The sequence below is a fragment of the Glycine soja genome, chromosome 1 (assembly GCF_004193775.1).
Source record: "Glycine soja cultivar W05 chromosome 1, ASM419377v2, whole genome shotgun sequence".
NCBI lineage: Eukaryota > Viridiplantae > Streptophyta > Magnoliopsida > Fabales > Fabaceae > Glycine > Glycine soja.
In genome coordinates this window covers 37,664,022-37,682,372 of record NC_041002.1, presented here as the reverse complement: position 1 = coordinate 37,682,372, position 18,351 = coordinate 37,664,022, and the positions used below count along the sequence as shown (strand labels likewise).

The following is an 18,351-nucleotide window of genomic DNA, read 5'->3' as shown; positions in this document are numbered from 1 at the left end:
AACTACCAAATTTTTTATCTTAAAATATCATACTATCCCACTTTCCTCTTCTTAACCACAACAATTCAGTTAATTTTATATTTTAAAATATTATTGTCGGTTTAAATATACAAATCCACCTTGCATGCATGTATTTCTTAAATCGGAACCTTATCCTCCATTGCCTCAACCCCAAAATTACTGCTTTCTAATTAATTTTTCATTTTCATTTTGCTTTCGATTAATTTTCATTTTTTTTTCATTTTTCTTAATCTCTCTTATTTTTGTGTATTAATTAGATGAAACATTCTCTCTTATTTTTGTGTATTAATTAGATGAAACATTTGAAGTTTGCATGCTAAGAGTTTATGGTTACACTAAAGAAAACGTATTTTTGACCGTCAAAATTCGTTAGAAACACCTAAAATCCATTACTAATTATAAATTTCTGAAGGAATTTTGTCGAACAAAAATTCGTCGAAAAGATGATAGTAGGAAATTTTAACAGACAGATTTTTGCTATCCATCGGAAAAGTTCAAATGCGACATGTATTCAACATGATCAGTCCAAATCCAATAATTAGACTTGAATCTATTTTTGTAAAGGTGAACCTTGACAACCCTATCATCCAAAATCCTAGTACAATTGCATTTAACACAAGGACATCTGATCCCTATCATTGTCATAATAATCATGTTGGCTAGCTTTACTTGCAAACTGGTCAATCCCCTCGCCAAAAGAATCTTTCAAACAATTTCTATCACTATAATATCTATCGTATATCCAACGATGATTCCAAAGAATATTGTTCATAATATTTATTCAAAAATAGGAACATTCATGTTTAGTCTCACATAATCTTAAAGTGATCTCTATTATTAGTAGCAAAAATTATGATCATACTTTAGGTGAAAAAAATGACATAAAAAAAATCTCAAGTATAACTACAATCACAAATATACTTAACACATTTAGAAAACAAAATTTCAAGTAACTAAAATAAAAAAAAACCTCAACTAACATGAATAATAGAACATACGACAGTAGAAGAGAAAGAAAAAAGTTTATAACTGATTATCTATATATTTTTTAAAAAATATAAAGTATAATGATGATGGATAATAAATGTTTTTTTTTTCAAATTAGAGACATGAACTCATTGGAGACTAATCACATTTAGAGAGTACGTGTTTCTAAGTAGCGAAAGTAAATTTTGTATGAAAAAAATAAACATAAATTCTACTATTAAATAAATTATTTTAAATATATAATAATGTTTCAAATGTATAACAACCACTTTAAATATCTGTCATTTACGAAATATATTTAGTTCTCTGCCAATGATATATATATATATATATATATATATATATATATAAGGTTTAAATTTACAAGGTTTAAATTTAAAATGTTATTCAAGTAAATTAAAATTCAATTCTACTATATCAATGAAAGAAATATTTTTACCGTACTCTTACTTGATGCAAAAGCAACACAAGTTAGTTCAGATTAAGTCCAATGGAACTACAAGAGACACATAAATGGAACTTTTTAGAACATAAAAAGAATCCTTCGAAGTTATACTGATCATCAGATTAATTGCATTTTAAAAAATTTTGGTCGTCAAGTTAGTTTCTCAAACAGTACTAGTATTTTTCTTCTGCCCACTTTTATCCTCTAAATTATTTAGTGGTTAAACACTGGAAGCAAAAGTTCTTATTATTAAGAATTTAGTTAAGCTTATTTGATTCAAAGTTTATTAGAAAATTAATAGTTATTGATTGAATAAATAATACATGCACTTACATTGTAAAATCATTATTACACTGGTTTTTATGTGACTTTTAAGATTTTTTTTGACTGAATGACTTTTAACATATATTTTTTTTGTAAAAATCAACATATCTACCAAATATTATGAATTATGATTGGAATTTTATACTTTGTCATTTATTCTTTTGATTGGATTTTTATACTCTCATTTATTGAGAAACAAATGAATATTTAAATGACAAAGTATAAAATTCCAATCAATATAAAAGAAGATGAGGGAGGGAAGAGAGAAAGTTTTAAAATTTAAATATAAATTGAAGATCAAATAGAAGAAAAAATTGAACTTTTACGATTAAAAATCAATTTTTCTCTTTTCTTTTCACTTTTTTCATTCTCTTTTATTAAACAAAAGAAAGTACATCATTACTCATCTCTTTTTCCTAATTTTTTCCTCTGCTCTAAAGTCCAAAAATACCATTAGGGTAATGGGTAGCAAAATTATTTTCTTAACTAATATGAGTGTGACACGGGGTTCTTCCAATGCAGATAGCACATTCCTTGGATCATGGAAAACTTGTCCCTGATGATATTATTTTTGGGCTACTATCGAAGAGATTGGAGGATGGATACTCAAGAGGCCAAACTGGGTTCATTCTTGATGGATTCCCTCGAACAAGGATTCAAGCTGTAAGTTGTTTCATTTCATCTTTCAAAATCATGACATGAACTGCTCATAATTTTTCAATTTTATTCACTCTCAAAAAATGTCGTGATGTTTCTCAGGAGATTCTTGACCACATTGCTCATGTTGATCTGGTGCTGAATTTCAAGTTCAGAAGAGGACTTAATGAAAAAGAATCTAGGAACTCGAAATTTAATGCTTACCAAGAATATATTCTTATGACTAGCTCCAGGACAACAAAACAATTGGAGGATGATCATGACCAAAGTCATGCAAAGGAGGTGACTATATATTCTCTCTCTCTCTTATTTCCATTTTAGCATGTGTTTGGTTTAGTTTAAAAAAAGATTATTTTGCTGGAAAAAAATGTGCTTATTATTTGTACTAAACTTTTGGGGGTATTTGTCTCTTGTAGTGTAATCTGTTGGAAGATTACTACAGGAAGCAGAAGAAGCTTCTTAACTTTGAAGTAGCTAAATGACAACATCAAACTAATTATAATTCACTAAATGAAACTTTTTAGAACATAAAACATCAAACTAATTATAATTGAAAGAGGCTTTCTTGGCACATTGATCAATTCATAGCACAGTTTAAGAAGAAAAAAACTCCACACGTGATAGGACAAATAAAGTGTGTATTTACAAACGGCAAGCAGCTAGCTACTCCAAACCGCGACAATATTAAATGGAGCTAACGGATTAGAGGAAGCATATTACGGAAGGCAATGCTAATAAAAGAAAATGAAGCATTAAGTAAACAGAACAGAGGCACCATCTGCTATTGTCCCATTATAATACGAGCTAGCTAGGATATCCAATAGACCTATTTTATTTATTCTAAACTTTGGTCCTTGCCCCTTTTTCTTGTGATAGATTGAGACAAAATCTGGAAAATTGGTGTTACGTTGGGTCAATTCACAGCTTGGAAGAATTATAGGTTAGGTAGAGCAGGTTATTCACCAAGAGGTAAATCCCCTTATCAACAGTGCTATACTGTCAAATGGTTGGCATTTTGAATGTCTATTTGTGACAAGATGGGACACAAGTTTTTCTTAAGGTCTAGTTTCATTGTTCAACTTTAGAAGTATTTTTTTTTTGGTAATATCTATTGTATATTCAACTTAGCCTCAGGGTAGTTAATCTTGGATAGTGGCGCGGAGTGGCTTATCGAAAACCTGGTATAATGAAGTAGGACATGATGGGATGACCAATTCACTAAATATAATAGATTCAATGAAAATAACTTATAGTGCACACATATAAGTTCTCAAAAATAGTAAAAACGAATTACTAAATATTAGAAATATATTCATCATTAATGATCAAAACTCGTATGTTATACACCCAATTATTATTAATCTGATTAACAAATTATTAACAAGAATCAACGAGCATAAAAAGAATGTAGAGGCAGCACAACACAGAGGAATGAAGTGAGAACAAATGAAAGAAGTTACAGCAAAAATAAAAAAGAAAAGAGGGGTGAGTATAGAGCACAGACCTACAGATTGCTCACAGATAAGTCAGAGCGAAACGCAATTGTCAATGAAGAGTGAACCAGAGTAGGTGAGTGAAATCCTTACCTGATTAAAAGAAAAAACCTCCACCATATTATATACTCGTGATTTTCATAAATTCATTACAACCATTGAAAATGAAATTCGTTTATATAAGAAATAAAACCTTACAATGAGGAACCAACGAAGGTGGTTCGTAGCAAAACGGTGCAGCGGGGTTGTTGTTGCTGCAGCGGCGGGCGCTCGTCCTTCTGCGACGGCAGAGGGGCTGATGAGACCACTAGGGACAGAAACGGGATCGCGACGTTTCACTCGAGAACGGGGCGTGACTCTACAGGCACAACTGGGCTGCCGGCGAGAGGGTTGGGTTCTGTGGGATTCAGCCATGTGCGGCGGAGACAAGTGGAATGTAGCTTTTGTGCAACACATTACAACACCCAAAAGCCAAAGGATAAGATACAAATCCTTACCTGTATGTGGGCCCGCAGAGGACGTTGTGGCCGTGACGGAGGCTTGGCCGCAACAGAGACGTCAGCGTGATGACGGAGTGAATGACAGACTGAGAAGGAGTGACTAAGCGAGTGAAACAAGAGTACTCAGATGGTTAGGGTTGTCTTGTATTTGATTTGAGAAATTTTTATTTTGTGACGGATGCATGTTCCGTCGGTAAAATCCATTGTAAATTTCAACTTTCCCACGCAAAAATCATAAGTCATTAATTCAAATTTTTTTTACGGAATTTAATTCTGTGGTAAATTCGGTCAGTAATTTAAATATTTCCGATGAAATGTTTCTCGATCGAAAATAATATTCTTTCTTGTAATATTAGTAACGAAAACAGAAAAAATGGACATAAGTGTAAATTTTACTCAAGAGCAAGATGATGTCTCTCTTTTCAATTCGATCAAGAATAAGTTGATTTAGTTGTACTAAATCAATTTATAGAATAAATTTGACATTTTGGATTTATACTTGGGATCATGAATCAATTTACTTAATCAACAATATAGTAGCGCAAAGAAATAATTTTATAGATTCTTTTTTGTAAAATATTTTTACTGTGACTTTTCCTCTTAAAAAGTTAAGAAAGAATTATAAAATCAATTTATGTAAGCAATTAAAACATCAGCATGTAATATCCTAAAAAGCTTTTAGGAAATAGAAAATATAATAAAATTAAATATTATGTCATAGAAACTCAAGTTAATACTTAAGGGTTTAAGTTTTTTATATATTTCTAATCATTATCAATTGTATAAATTAGAATATTTACATATAGGTTCAGATAAAGTTGCAATGAATTTTTTGGTTATACCTTTTTTCTTTGGTATAGTACTACGGTTCAATAATGATTTTAATTCAATAATAAATTATATTAGAATAAAATAAAATAAAAAAGAATTTTGAAAAAGGAGAAAAAAACTTGATATATTTGTATATTTAGATAAATTTGAACTAATTAATTGTTTCAACATAATACTATCCTTATTTTAAATATATATATATATATATATATATATATATATATATATATATATATATATATATATGGAGAGAGAAAGAGAGTGAGAGAGGGGTTAACTGATTATTTTTCATTGTTATACAAATTTCTTACAATTAAAATTACAAAAAAGTTGAGAACTTAAGATAATCATTATTTTTAGAGTTTTTTATATTCATTTAATATATTTTTTTAATAGGTTAAATTACTCATTTGGTTTCTATAGATTCACGATTCTTATTTTTTTGTCCTTATAGTTTGAAAGTGGTTTTTTTAATCCCTATAACTTGCATTTTAATTTTCTTTTAGTTCCTATAGTTTTGAAAATGATTTTTTTAGTTCTTATAATTTATATTTTAATTCTCTTTTAGTCTTTAACATGAGTAATATTATCAATTACAATTAACTACAAAAATATTAGCAAATAATTCGTAACTAATTTATTGTAAGATAATTTGTAATAAAAAAAATAATTGATAATTTATAACTAAGTTGTAGCTAATTATTTTTATATATTTTTTTGTAATAAAAACTTAAAGGTAATTAAAATACAAATTATAAAAACTAAAAATATCACTTTCAAACTATATGGACTAAAAGAGAATTAAAATACAAACTATAAGAACTAAAAAGAACATTTTTAAACTACATGGGCTAAAAAAGAGAATTAAAATATAAACTATGGGGATTAAAAAAAATACTTTCAAATTATAGAAACTAAAAAGATAAGAATCGTAAAATTATAGAGACCAGATGAGTAATTTAACCTTTTTCTTCGTCACATATCTTACTTTAATATAAAAAAAATAAAATCCTTAGAAAACTATACACCAATAAATAAAAGATAAACATAAAAGTAAGATAAAAATAGACAATTGATATAATAATACTGAGAAAAAAAAAGTAAATTAGACACATGCATGATATAAATTAATATCATGCCAATTATATATAAGACAATTAGTTACAATATATTTAACTTATAATGTCTTATCCAAATATATATAAATAAATATAAATTATTTATTTTTACTTTTTTGCCAAGTAATTTATTGGTAGAAACACTTATGTCATAATATATTAATGTTACCATTTCAAGATTTTGCAAACGCATATATATAAAATAAAGTGAGATTTGACATTTAGATATATATGCACAATAAATGACTTGATCATTTTGTATAGAGATAGATATCTATTTAGAAAAAAAAAGTTATTAAATTATAATTAATATATACGATAATGTATAATAGTAATAATTGATATAATATATTAAATTTATTATAATAAAAATGGTTATCTGTGCATACACATCGACCGTTCCGCTTAGATTTTAAAATAAAAAAATTGTAAGAAAAAATATAAAAAATCATTTGCATTTTGTTAAAATTATTTTTTGGTGAATAAAAAAAGTTGACCGTTACAAAAAAAATAGACATCCATTTTTACTCTCTTCACATGACACGGGACACTACAAATTAAAGATTAAAATTCTTCCCTCACTTATTGGTGCAACTACACTTACGCGGTGAGTCCCATCTCAGTATATTTAATACTTAATTTGATCTATAATCTTCTTCACTCATTTCCGTGTCAATAACTAGAATAAATAAAAAAAAGGAAATATCATTGCATCTGAAAAAAAAAAAACGATTGATCTCTATCAAGAGATCCGCCAAAGCCACGAAAAGATATGTTTTTAGATCTCGCATTTCAAATCCTCCTTTTTAAGTCTTTTTTCTATCTATAATTTATTTGAATTTAATATTCTTTTTGATTATTTTAAAGAATATTAGTTATATTTCTTTAGAATCTTTTTTTTCTTTTTCATATTCTATTTTATATTAATGTATTTTTCATATTCTTCTCTTCCTCTTTCTAGTTTTTATATTCAATAGTAATTTTTTCAAAATTTTTATTTTACCTCTATTTATATCAAATGTCAACAATATAAGATGTTTATTTTGGATTTTTCACTGCCTATTCTTTTACATATTTCTATATAGATTTTTCTTTTCTCTTTGGACACCTCCATTTGTAAATGACAATCATCAAACTGTTGTAGCTTCTTTGGCTCTTCCGTTTTAGTAAAGCAAGTCAATATGTATGTAAGTTCATTTTTTCCAGTTCTTCTATCATGCAAATTAGCAAAATGGATACCTAATTTGTCAATAAAACTACAAGAAATAAATTTTCAGTTTGTTGGAGCAAAAATAGGAGAAACAAGAAACAAGAAATCAATCTAAACACATGAACTTGTGAGAGAGAAAGATTGGAAAGAAATTTCTGTTATTCTGTATTGTATATATTGTTACATGTAACCATATGTCTATATATAGACTAACTCAACTAACTAACCACCATCAACTAAACTAGTAACTGTTTTGGAATTATCCCTAACACCCCCCTTTGATTCAAAAACAGTGAATCAACAACAAGAACATTACAGCAACATTTACTGAACAAAACTTCTTAATCCTCCAAATTCTGAACGCCTATTTTCCTTCTCAGCTCCTTGAATCTGTCAGCCTTCAAAGCCTTAGTCATTATGTCAGCTAGCTGAACCTCAGTTCTGCAATGCACTAGCTTAACCTTTCCTTTAGCCACTTGATCTCTCAAAAAATGAAATTTAGTCTCAATGTGCTTGCTTCGGTCATGAGAGACTGGATTCCTTGCTAGATCAATAGCAGATTTGCTGTCTACTAATAATTCAATAGCCATTCCAGTAATGATTCCAAGTTCTTGAAGCAGAGAAGACAGCCATGAAGCTTGACAAGTAGTTGAACATGCCGCAATATACTCAGCTTCACATGTTGAAAGAGCTACAACACTTTGCTTCTTTGAGCTCCAGGATATAGGTGCATCAGCAATCATGAATATATATCCCATGGTACTTCTTCTGTCCAAAACATCTCCACACCAATCAGAGTCTGAATAAGCCACAAGATGTGGTCTAACCTTCTCATCTTGATGTGGGAATAAAATGCCCATATTCAGTGTACCTCTAAGATATCTCAAAATTCTTTTGGCTGCAACCATGTGAGAGTGCCTAGGATCACTCATGAATTTGCTAATCATCCCAACACTGAATGCTAACTCAGGTCTTGTATGACAAATATACCTTAGACTTCCCACAATTTGTCTGAATACAGTTCCATCCACTGCAGCCTCATTTTCACACTTATCCAACTTCAAATTCACCTCAGCTGGTGTAAGTGAAACATTACAGTCCATCATATTAAACTTCTACAGTACTTCAAGTAAGTACTTTCTCTGATGCATGAATAGACCTTTCTCAGAATGCTGAAATTCTAAGCCCAGAAAATAGGATAAGGTTCCTAAATCAGTCATTTCAAATTCATTTTTCAGATTCTGTTTCAGCTCTTCAATTCTCTTGGAGCTGCTGCCAGTTATGAGTAGATCATCTACATATAAGCAAATGAACAATGCCTCCTGATCCTGGTCAGTAAGCTTGACATACACACCATGCTCAACTGAACATTTCTCAAAACCAGAGTCAGAGAGAAATTTATCAATTCGCTTGTTCCAGGCCCTAGGTGCCTGTTTCAACCCATAGAGTGCCTTTCTTAATCTCAACACCTTTTCCTCATTACCTTTACTGATGAAGCCGGGGGGTTGGTGTACATATACTTCCTCTTCTAAAGGACCATTTAGAAATGCTGATTTTATATCCAATTGCCATAATTTCCAACTTTTCCAGCTAGCTATAGCTACCAATAGTCTTACTGTTTCCAGCCTAGCCACTGGTGCAAAGACCTCTGAGTAATCAAGTCCTTCCTTCTGCATGAAGCCTTTTGCCACTAACCTGGCTTTGTATTTTGCCACTGTGCCATCAGGTTTCAGCTTGACTTTAAAAACCCATTTAACTGCTATTGGTGTCTTGTTAATTGGTAAATTGACCAATTCCCAAGTACCATTCCTCTCTATGGACTTAATCTCTTCATTCATTGCTTCTCTCCATTTACCATCTGATATTGCTTCCTCAAAACTCAAGGGTTCAGCATCAGCTAACAGCACCAAATGTTGTGCTAAGTCATTTTCTACAGTCACAGTACTTGAACTTGCCTGATATAATTGAAAATCTTTAAGTATGGATGGCAGATTCCTTTGTCTTTGTGGTCTTTCTACATGTAAGTGACGTGGAGGTGAATGATCATCATTAGAAATTAAGGCATTGGGATTTACCTCAGCAGCAACCTCTTCCCTCACTGAATCATCAGAAATGTCATTTTCCCAATCCAGGTTCAAACTAGTCATAGGAGTAATACTGTCCTTAGACCAGTTCCAAGCTTCTGTTTCCACATGATGAACATCTCTACTATACACCACTTGTTTAGTCACTGGATTATACAGTTTGTATGAACCAGTGGGGTTGTAGCCAATAAAGATCATTGCTTCACTCTTGCTGTCTAGCTTCTTCCTTTTCTGATCAGGAATATGTTTATAGCATAAAGAGCCAAATACCTTAAAGTGTTTGACAGAAGGTTTCAATCCAGACCAGGCTTCTTCGGGTACCATCGAATCTAACTTCTTAGTAGGACACCTATTTAGCACATAAACAGCGGTAGTAGCAGCTTCACCCCAAAAACTGTGTGGTAGATTTTTTGTTTTCAACATACTTCTCACCATATTGAGTATAGTTCTGTTTCTTCTCTCAGCAACCCCATTATGTTGGGGTGTATAAGGTGCAGTGACTTCATGCACTATACCTTGATTGGTACAATACATGTCAAACTCACTTGTGTTGAATTCTCCATCTCCATCTGTTCTGAGGATCTTCAGTTTCCTTCCTGATTGCTTTTCTACCAGTGCTTTAAATTGTTTGAACACAGTAAAGACTTCACTTTTGAGTTTGATGAGATAAATCCAAACTTTCCTGCTCATGTCATCAATGAAAGAGACAAAGTATTTATTGCCTCCAAGTGAAACAGCATCAAAAGGACCACACACGTCGGAATATACAACATGCAACAAATCACTGGCCTTGGAAGCAGTATGGGAGCTGAAAGAATTTCTTGATTGCTTGCTGATCAAACAATTGTCACAGATCTTTTTTGGTGTCTGAATTGATGGTAATCCCAGAACCATATTCTTTGATTTCAGGGTTCCTAAATCTCTAAAATTAAGATGCCCTAGTCTTTGATGCCACAACCAAGATTCCTCATTTAAAGAAGTAGCATTCAGGCACTGAGTTTCCATTGCTGTTAGACTAACTTGAAAGGTTTTGTTTGAAGCCATAGCTGCTCTCATGACCAGCCTTTCATTCTGATCATAGATTTCCAGAAAGCCTTTTGGAAATCCTATGGTGAAGCCTTTCTCTAGGAGTTGCCCAAGACTGATCAAGTTAGTATCCATCTTTGGTACAAACAGCACATCAGTTATCATAGCATCCTTACCATCTCTTCTTTTTAACAACACATCACCTACTCCTTCAGCTTGAATTGATCTATTATCAGCAAATCTGACTGTGCTCTTTCTATTCTCATCAAAGTTAATTAACCAGTTTCTATTTCCAGTCATATGATTAGAGCAGCCTGAATCTATATACCAATTATTCTCACAGCTACTCATATCAAAATTTGTAGTCATCATAAGCAAGAGAGGTTGGTCATCAGACTTTACCTCGATATCCTCTTTAGCCAAATGTGCTTCATCATGTTGCTTGCCTCTGCTTTCATTCTGATTGGGAGGGGCTCTACATTCAGTAGAGAAATGCCCAAGCTTTCCACAGTTGAAGCACTTCAATTTATTTCTATCCACTATCTTTCTTCCACCTTTCCATTGACTATTACCACTTCTTCTTTCTGAGTTTTCTGACTTGTCTTGATCAGATCTTTCTTGATCTTGATATTGAGAGTTCTTGTAATTTCCACCTCTGCCCCTTCCTCTTCCTCGAGATCCATTTCTTCCACCATTGCTCCCTTTCTTAGAATTATGAGCAAACAAAGCCTGATCACCAGACCTTTCTGTGGATCTCTCCATGAGCCGCTGCTCATGAGCTTCAAGTGAGCCTTGAAGGTCTTCTACCTTCAACTCATCTAGCTTCTTGGATTCTTCGATCGCCACAACAATATGGTCAAAATTTGGGGTTAGCGTTCTCAATATCTTTTCAACAATAGATTGGTCAGAAACTATCTCACCACATGCCTTCATGGCATTGGTATGAGAGATAATCCGATTAAAGAACTGAGCTATCTTTTCATTTGACTCCATTTGCATCAATTCATATTGGCGGCGAAGAGTTTGTAGCCGAACCTTTTTCAGTTGCTCCCCTCCTTTGTTACAAGTTTCAAGAATTGTCCATGCTTGTTTCGCATTCTTTGCATTGGAGATCTTTTCAAAATGTGCATCATCTATGCACTGGTGTAAGAGAACCAAAGCTCTACAGTCTTTCTTCTTGTTGTCCTTGAATGTGGCGCGTTGTTCTTCAGTTGCCCCTTCAGCAAGATCAGGGAATCCTTGTTCCACAATGTCGTTTACATCTTGTGATCCCAACAATGCCTTCATCTGAACTCTCCATCGATCCCAGTTCTTGCCGTCTAACATTGGAAAGTTCGCCGGAAAGTTTGCTCCTCCAGTTGGCCCCATGAACGCAGCAACAATCAAAACGAAAACAGATGAAAGGAATGAGTGATCCCTAGATCATTAACCAATGCTCTTGATACCAATTTGTTGGAGCAAAAATAGGAGAAACAAGAAACAAGAAATCAATCTAAACACATGAACTTGTGAGAGAGAAAGATTGGAAAGAAATTTCTGTTATTCTGTATTGTATATATTGTTACACGTAACCATATGTCTATATATAGACTAACTCAACTAACTAACCACCATCAACTACTAACAAACTAGTAACTGTTTTGGAATTATCCCTAACACAGTTAAGCGTTTTTATAGTTATTTCATTTTAAATTAGTGTTTAATTAGCGCATTCAGAAAATAAATTTTCAAAAGAATTTTCAATGTATTCTAGAATTAAATCCTTCAAATCATTTCTAAGCATTCCAAACATATATAAGTTAGCTTGACACATCCTCAAGAAGTAATATGTTTATGGTCAATTTTTTATGAATAAATTTAAGATTTACTAGGAAAATGTATTTAAACTCAATATCATTTTACCTCAATTACTATTGAATATTACTTTAACATAAAATTTAAAAACATAAATATAAGTTAATAGAGATGCCAATGAGTAAGGTATATAGAATTTGTTTCCATGTTCACATTTGAGAAAATATATGTACCCGGCCACATATCCATAAAGATACTAGACACGATAATTAAACAAACTTGCACCCATAGGTACCTGTCCAAATCCGCTAGACTTTAATGGAAAAACTTACTTTAATTAGGTTAAGGCTGAGTTTTCCTGGCTATCAAAATTGAGGATGGAGGTGAGTAGGATAATACTAGCCCCTAACTTGCTTTGTTAACTAAGAAACTACAAAACTAACCTTGTATATAAGAATACATGTTGGGTTTATGAGATCTGAATGAATAAACCATGGCCATCATTTTACAAAATGTTAAGAAGAGTTTGGAGGAAAATATCAAGAAAGAAAATCACAAGAAGCACTTTATTTTTGTGAAGTGTACACTTAACTGCCATATATATTGGATAATACATGCAAGTGCAAAGAAATTGTTATATAATTTCATAATCCCCTTGTTGATGAAAATGTTCTGTAATTTCATTGAGAATAACAAGACAATGTGCAAGCGCAAAGACGACTGTTATCAAAAGATTGTTATTGAAAGGTTGTTAAGTATCAATACGTACGATACTTCCACACACAAATCTCGTTGGGAAAAATCAACTTTATGTCTTGCGATATTCTTTCTCTATTTGAAGAATTTACACAAGGAATTGCTCGCATAAACACAATATTTTAATTTAGGGCTTTGCTGATAACTTAACTAATCACTTTTTTTTTTTGTAATTTATAATTTTTGCAAGGGAAAATATGAATACACTGATGTGATAATGGGAAAAGAATGGATGAGTGGTGGTAGACATTGACTTCGTATGAGAATTTGAGATTGCTCAACCCAACAAGACGTAATCGTCCAAACTTTTCCGTATGGGTTGTGTTAAGTGTTTGCAGAAATAGAAATATTCATTATTCATCTTGGTGGTAGAACATTTAATTAGGTTAGGTTACAGGGAGGAAATCCTAACTCCCATTGAAGGTGAGGTTGGGTACCTATTTTCTATTTCCTGGTTGAGGTTGAATCATATCATTTTTTTAGTTCTTTTAGTCCAAAGATTGAAGTAAAAGAAATATTTTTGTTTCGAGAAAAAAGGAACCACATTTGCATTTTTGTTTTCATCCGAAATATCTCTCTTTGATTCTAAATGTTACAATAAATAATAAACTGAGTCCGTGTATAAAAATTTTGGATACTGCTATTGAAATAGCCATTCATGTGTGTTGTTACTCGCCATGACATGCCAAAAAATGATACACTAATACTAGTTAGTTTATAAATATATATTATAAAGTCAAAAGATATAATTGAATATATATGTTAAGTATTTTAATTAAATAAGTATATATTACTTAGAATTCAAGACTATATTTTAATAATTAAATTAATAGTTAATAACATATAATTATATATTTCATTTATTATATGAATATGGGAAGAGATCAAATAACATTGATGGAACTTACACCAACTGTTAAATTGATTATATATTATCTTGATTATTTGTGTAAAATTTTATAAAAATTAAAAATCAATAAGATGATCAAATAATTCATATTTTAAGATATTTAAAAAATAACTATATATATATATATATATATATATATATATATGTAACCTTATCTATTAAACATATTTTCTATTAGTACCATAAGATCAATTTAGGTAAAATTGCCGTTTCTATAAGTTTTATAGATTAAATGACAAGAGTTTTTATAAAAAATAAAACAATAACAAGTAATTAAATAATTAAAAATAAAAATAGATTAAAAATAGAGGGCGTGTGTTAACTTATCTATTTTCTATTAGTACGATAAGATTTGGGTAAAATTGCCATTTCTATAAGTTGTATACCTTAAAAGACAATAGTTTTTATAAAAAAATTAAACAAAAAGTAAAACAATAACAAGTCATTAAAGAATTAAAAAATAGATTAACAATAAAATATATTCAAAAGAATATATTATAGAGTGTATTGTTAATATTTCTGTAATTTTTAATGAGCTAGTAATATAATATCTTCTTATAATCTTCTTCCAATTCTTCCTGCTACCTTATAAAGAAAATATTAAATAAAAAATAAATGCTTTTAATATCCTAAAAATATAAAATGATTTAATACTTATCCTACAACAGGTGTTAGAGGATATTCAGGATAAAGATGGATAAAGTTTTAGAACTATTTATTTTTAATCCACCATAATTTTTAATAAAAAAACACTTCTTCCCAATTAAAATATAAGAATAAACACTATTTACACTAATTAAAAAAAATAAATATAGTTATTTACTTTTGATAGACTCAATTAAAAAATTAATTAATTTTTTAAAGTATCGTTTATATTTAATTGCATAAGATAACAAAGAGAATGTTGTTAGAATAAACTCTAATTAATTAAAAGGTATTTTAAATATAGTATTATTAAATAGGTCAAACTTAAAACTTACTTATATCTTATTCTATTACAAATATTTTTTTTTTCATTCATTTCAATTCGGAAAGAATATTTATTAATTCATTAATTACTGTCATGAGACACTAATTAAAAATAAAATAAAAAAACACAAACCAAGACTGACACCAACCAGAACACAACACTTCACCTTTCAGAGTTTGAAGTATCGGTCGACAGTTGTCATTGAAACACCATACAGTATCCTCAACCAACAAGATTCCAACTTTGATTCCCAATCCACAATTCCAACAACACCCAGAAACGTTTTCAGCTCACTCTCGAAATTCACACTCACCCACCTCAAAATTTTTGGTTTTCATTTTATTTCCTTCCAAGCCATGAATTTCAGGAGCCTGGAAGATTTCTGGGCCTTTTACATGAACCAACACTCCAAGGCTTCCACAAGGCGCTGGCACTTCGCGGGAACACTCTTCAGCATTCTCTTATTCTTCTGCTCTCTCTTGTTCAGTTGGTGGTTCTTGCTCCTTGTCCCTTTCTCTGGGTATGGATGTGCCTTTTATAGCCACTTGTTTGTAGAGAGGAATTTCCCTGAGGATTTGAGACACCCCTTTTGGTCCCTCTTGTGTGACTTCAAGATGTTCGGGTTCATGCTTACTGGCAACATGGATAGGGAGATCAAAAGGCTCGGGAAGAGACCTGTGCTGCAAGTGTTTTGATTTTTGTGTTAGCTTTTGATTATTATTATTATTTTGAATAAATACTGAAAGTGGATTTTTTAATTTATTTTTTTAGAATAAAGTTTTATAATTGTTTAATAAGTTATTTGGGTATGTGTGGATGATTTTGCCTTATGTTGTGGCTGAATGAACCAAATATGTGTGTGATGCTGCAACTTGATGGAGTGTGGCGTGAGTGATTTTGGTGAGACATTATAGCTGAATAGGTCAGTGAAGCTAAAGGGAATTGTGTGAATGTGGTTTAATTTGTGTGCTGCTGCATATAGATGTTGAAGATGTGTTGATAGTGCCAACAATCTCTGAAGAGCAAAAACAATGAAAATTATTGAGAACAATATACGAAAGGTCAAATGGATAAAAGTATCGTAGTGGAATTGTTGCATAAGGTTTTAAATTGCAGTCCTAGTTGTGGTTTCTGTCGTGATCCTTGATATTGCAGCAAATTACAACAAATTTGGCTGATGTGGCTGCAATTGCAGTAGCGATATGGTTGCAGAGACTTTAAACCTCTTGATGTTGTGGCCGCAATTGCAGTTGTAGACTGTTTCTAAAAGTTTTTCAAATTGGAATTTGTGAGGGGAAAAATCTATAGCCCTGCAATGTTACATTCTTTGGTTAAAGAATTTGAGCTAGCTAGTTCCATTTCATAGCAGTGATCATAACAGCCTTGGAAATATTTCTCAAAAGATTATGTGAAGGGATATTGCATAGCAGTTTTGGACAAAATTGATGTCCAAAATCTGTGGAGGATCAACTTGATGTCCTTTGTATATTCAGTGAACTAATTTGTGTGCTGTTAGGATATTAGGAGAAGGGAAAGTTAGTTAACATAGTTAGACTATTAATAAGTTAGTTAGTTAGTTAGTTAGTTATAGGGGTTTATTAGATATAAATAGGGGAAGAAGGATGGGGGAGATTTGGATTTGGATCATTTGTAATTGAGCATTAGCTCTTAGTGAAAGGAGAAATCCTTTGTGAAGGGGAAATCCTTGGAGGAGAGTTTTCTCTCCTATGTTTTGTATTTTTCTTACTATTCAATAAAAACTCTTTTCTTTCCCATTCTGATTCTTGATAAGCCTTTTTAATTTCATCTAGAACTTTATTTACTTGTTTGACCCTAGAGATTCAGAAAGGATTGTAGCTTGCACCTTGAACTTTATTTGGATGATTTTGCACATGTCTGGGTGCATTTCCTTGATTTTAATGTATACCTTTCTTATACCAAAGAAATTTAAAGTTTCTCTTCCTGGTATGATTTCATTATTTGACCTGTCCTTGAAAGACTTGATAAATCTCTCAATTTAAATCATCAACCAGAAGACTAAATACTTATTTTATTATATTGTGTTTGGAATGTAGTTTGGGCAAAATCTGGTCTCTTGAAGCTTTTGTCCAAACCATTGTTTTGTTGGAGACTTGGAGGTTTTGAGCTGAAATCCAAACATGATAATGTCTAGCTGAATAAAGCAACCATTATAGCTGCAAAATTTCCAGAACATCTATAAAGAAGATTTGTTTGCCTTTAGCATGGTTTTACGGCCTCATTTTGGGGTTCTTCAAGCAGAATTTTCCTGACAGATAAGTAGAGGGATGAGAGATACTCTATTTGTTTTCAATTTTATTTCTTCACGAGGATCTTATCCTGCATTTATTCTATGTAGTCTCTCTTTTACAACTAACTTTTTTTTTCTATTAAAAGAATCTGTAAAATATAAATAGTTGGATCTTCTGCTGAAACAGGACCATTGATTTGATATTCTTCAATGTCAATGTTCCCTAAATGAATCTTTTGGAACTACTGAGTGCTACTAATTGTTCAGTTTCACCATTTCTCAAGTTTGAGGTCTACCTTGGCTAAGCATTCTAAATATTTACATGAATTTAATGTTGCCTCAATGTGGCAGCAAATATTTCATTTCTTTATGCTTTCATTTCGTTTCTCTTTTCTTCTGTTTCAAAATTCCTAGTCTGTGTGTAGGCAGTGTCTCTAGATGAATTTGCTGTCTCTAGTGCAATATATAAGTTTTCTGCCTAAACTTCTGAGCTTCTACAGGATACAATTCATTCAAAGTCTTCAACGGGGAAGATGGCATTTTGTGATTAGCTACCAATTTCTGAAAAGAAGGCCCTTTGATGTTCAAAAATCATAGTAGGAAGTGTACAAGATACCTGTCAAGTGAACTTATCAAATACCGCATTTAACTAGACATATGTGGTACCTGTTGAAACATTAGTTGTTACCTGCTAGCAATTGTTGCGTGCGATTCGATAAAAGCTTTATATTCTCATCTGATTTTCGCATAAAACTTTGCTTATCGATGTTATTAGTGAACTAAATAGAAAAAAAAAAAACTCCAAAACTTCAACAATAAAAAAGGAACCGAGGTAGTATAAAAATTACTTCTTTCGATAAGTCACCAAGATTAAAAAAATTAATTAATATTTTCTTTTATCTTAAATATGTTTTTATCCTTAATAAATATTTGATTTTTGCATTTAGATTACTAAT

At 31.3% G+C, this 18,351-nt stretch overlaps 1 protein-coding gene and 1 long non-coding RNA gene across 2 annotated transcripts; one reads left to right on the top strand and one right to left on the bottom strand.

Moving 5' to 3' along the window:
- Window positions 1–3,734: 3,734 nt before the first annotated feature.
- LOC114415566 lies at window positions 3,735–4,564 on the bottom strand. The gene is made up of 2 exons (XR_003667372.1): window positions 4,126–4,564; window positions 3,735–4,020 (listed from the first exon to the last, which is right to left on the bottom strand). It is a non-coding gene; the product is annotated as an uncharacterized LOC114415566 (long non-coding RNA).
- Window positions 4,565–15,273: 10,709 nt separating this feature from the next.
- On the top strand, window positions 15,274–18,130 carry LOC114415560. Its single transcript, XM_028380325.1, has one exon. The coding sequence runs from the start codon at window positions 15,483–15,485 to the stop codon at window positions 15,819–15,821; it is 339 nt and encodes a 112-aa protein (XP_028236126.1). The 5' UTR covers window positions 15,274–15,482; the 3' UTR covers window positions 15,822–18,130.
- Window positions 18,131–18,351: the final 221 nt, after the last annotated feature.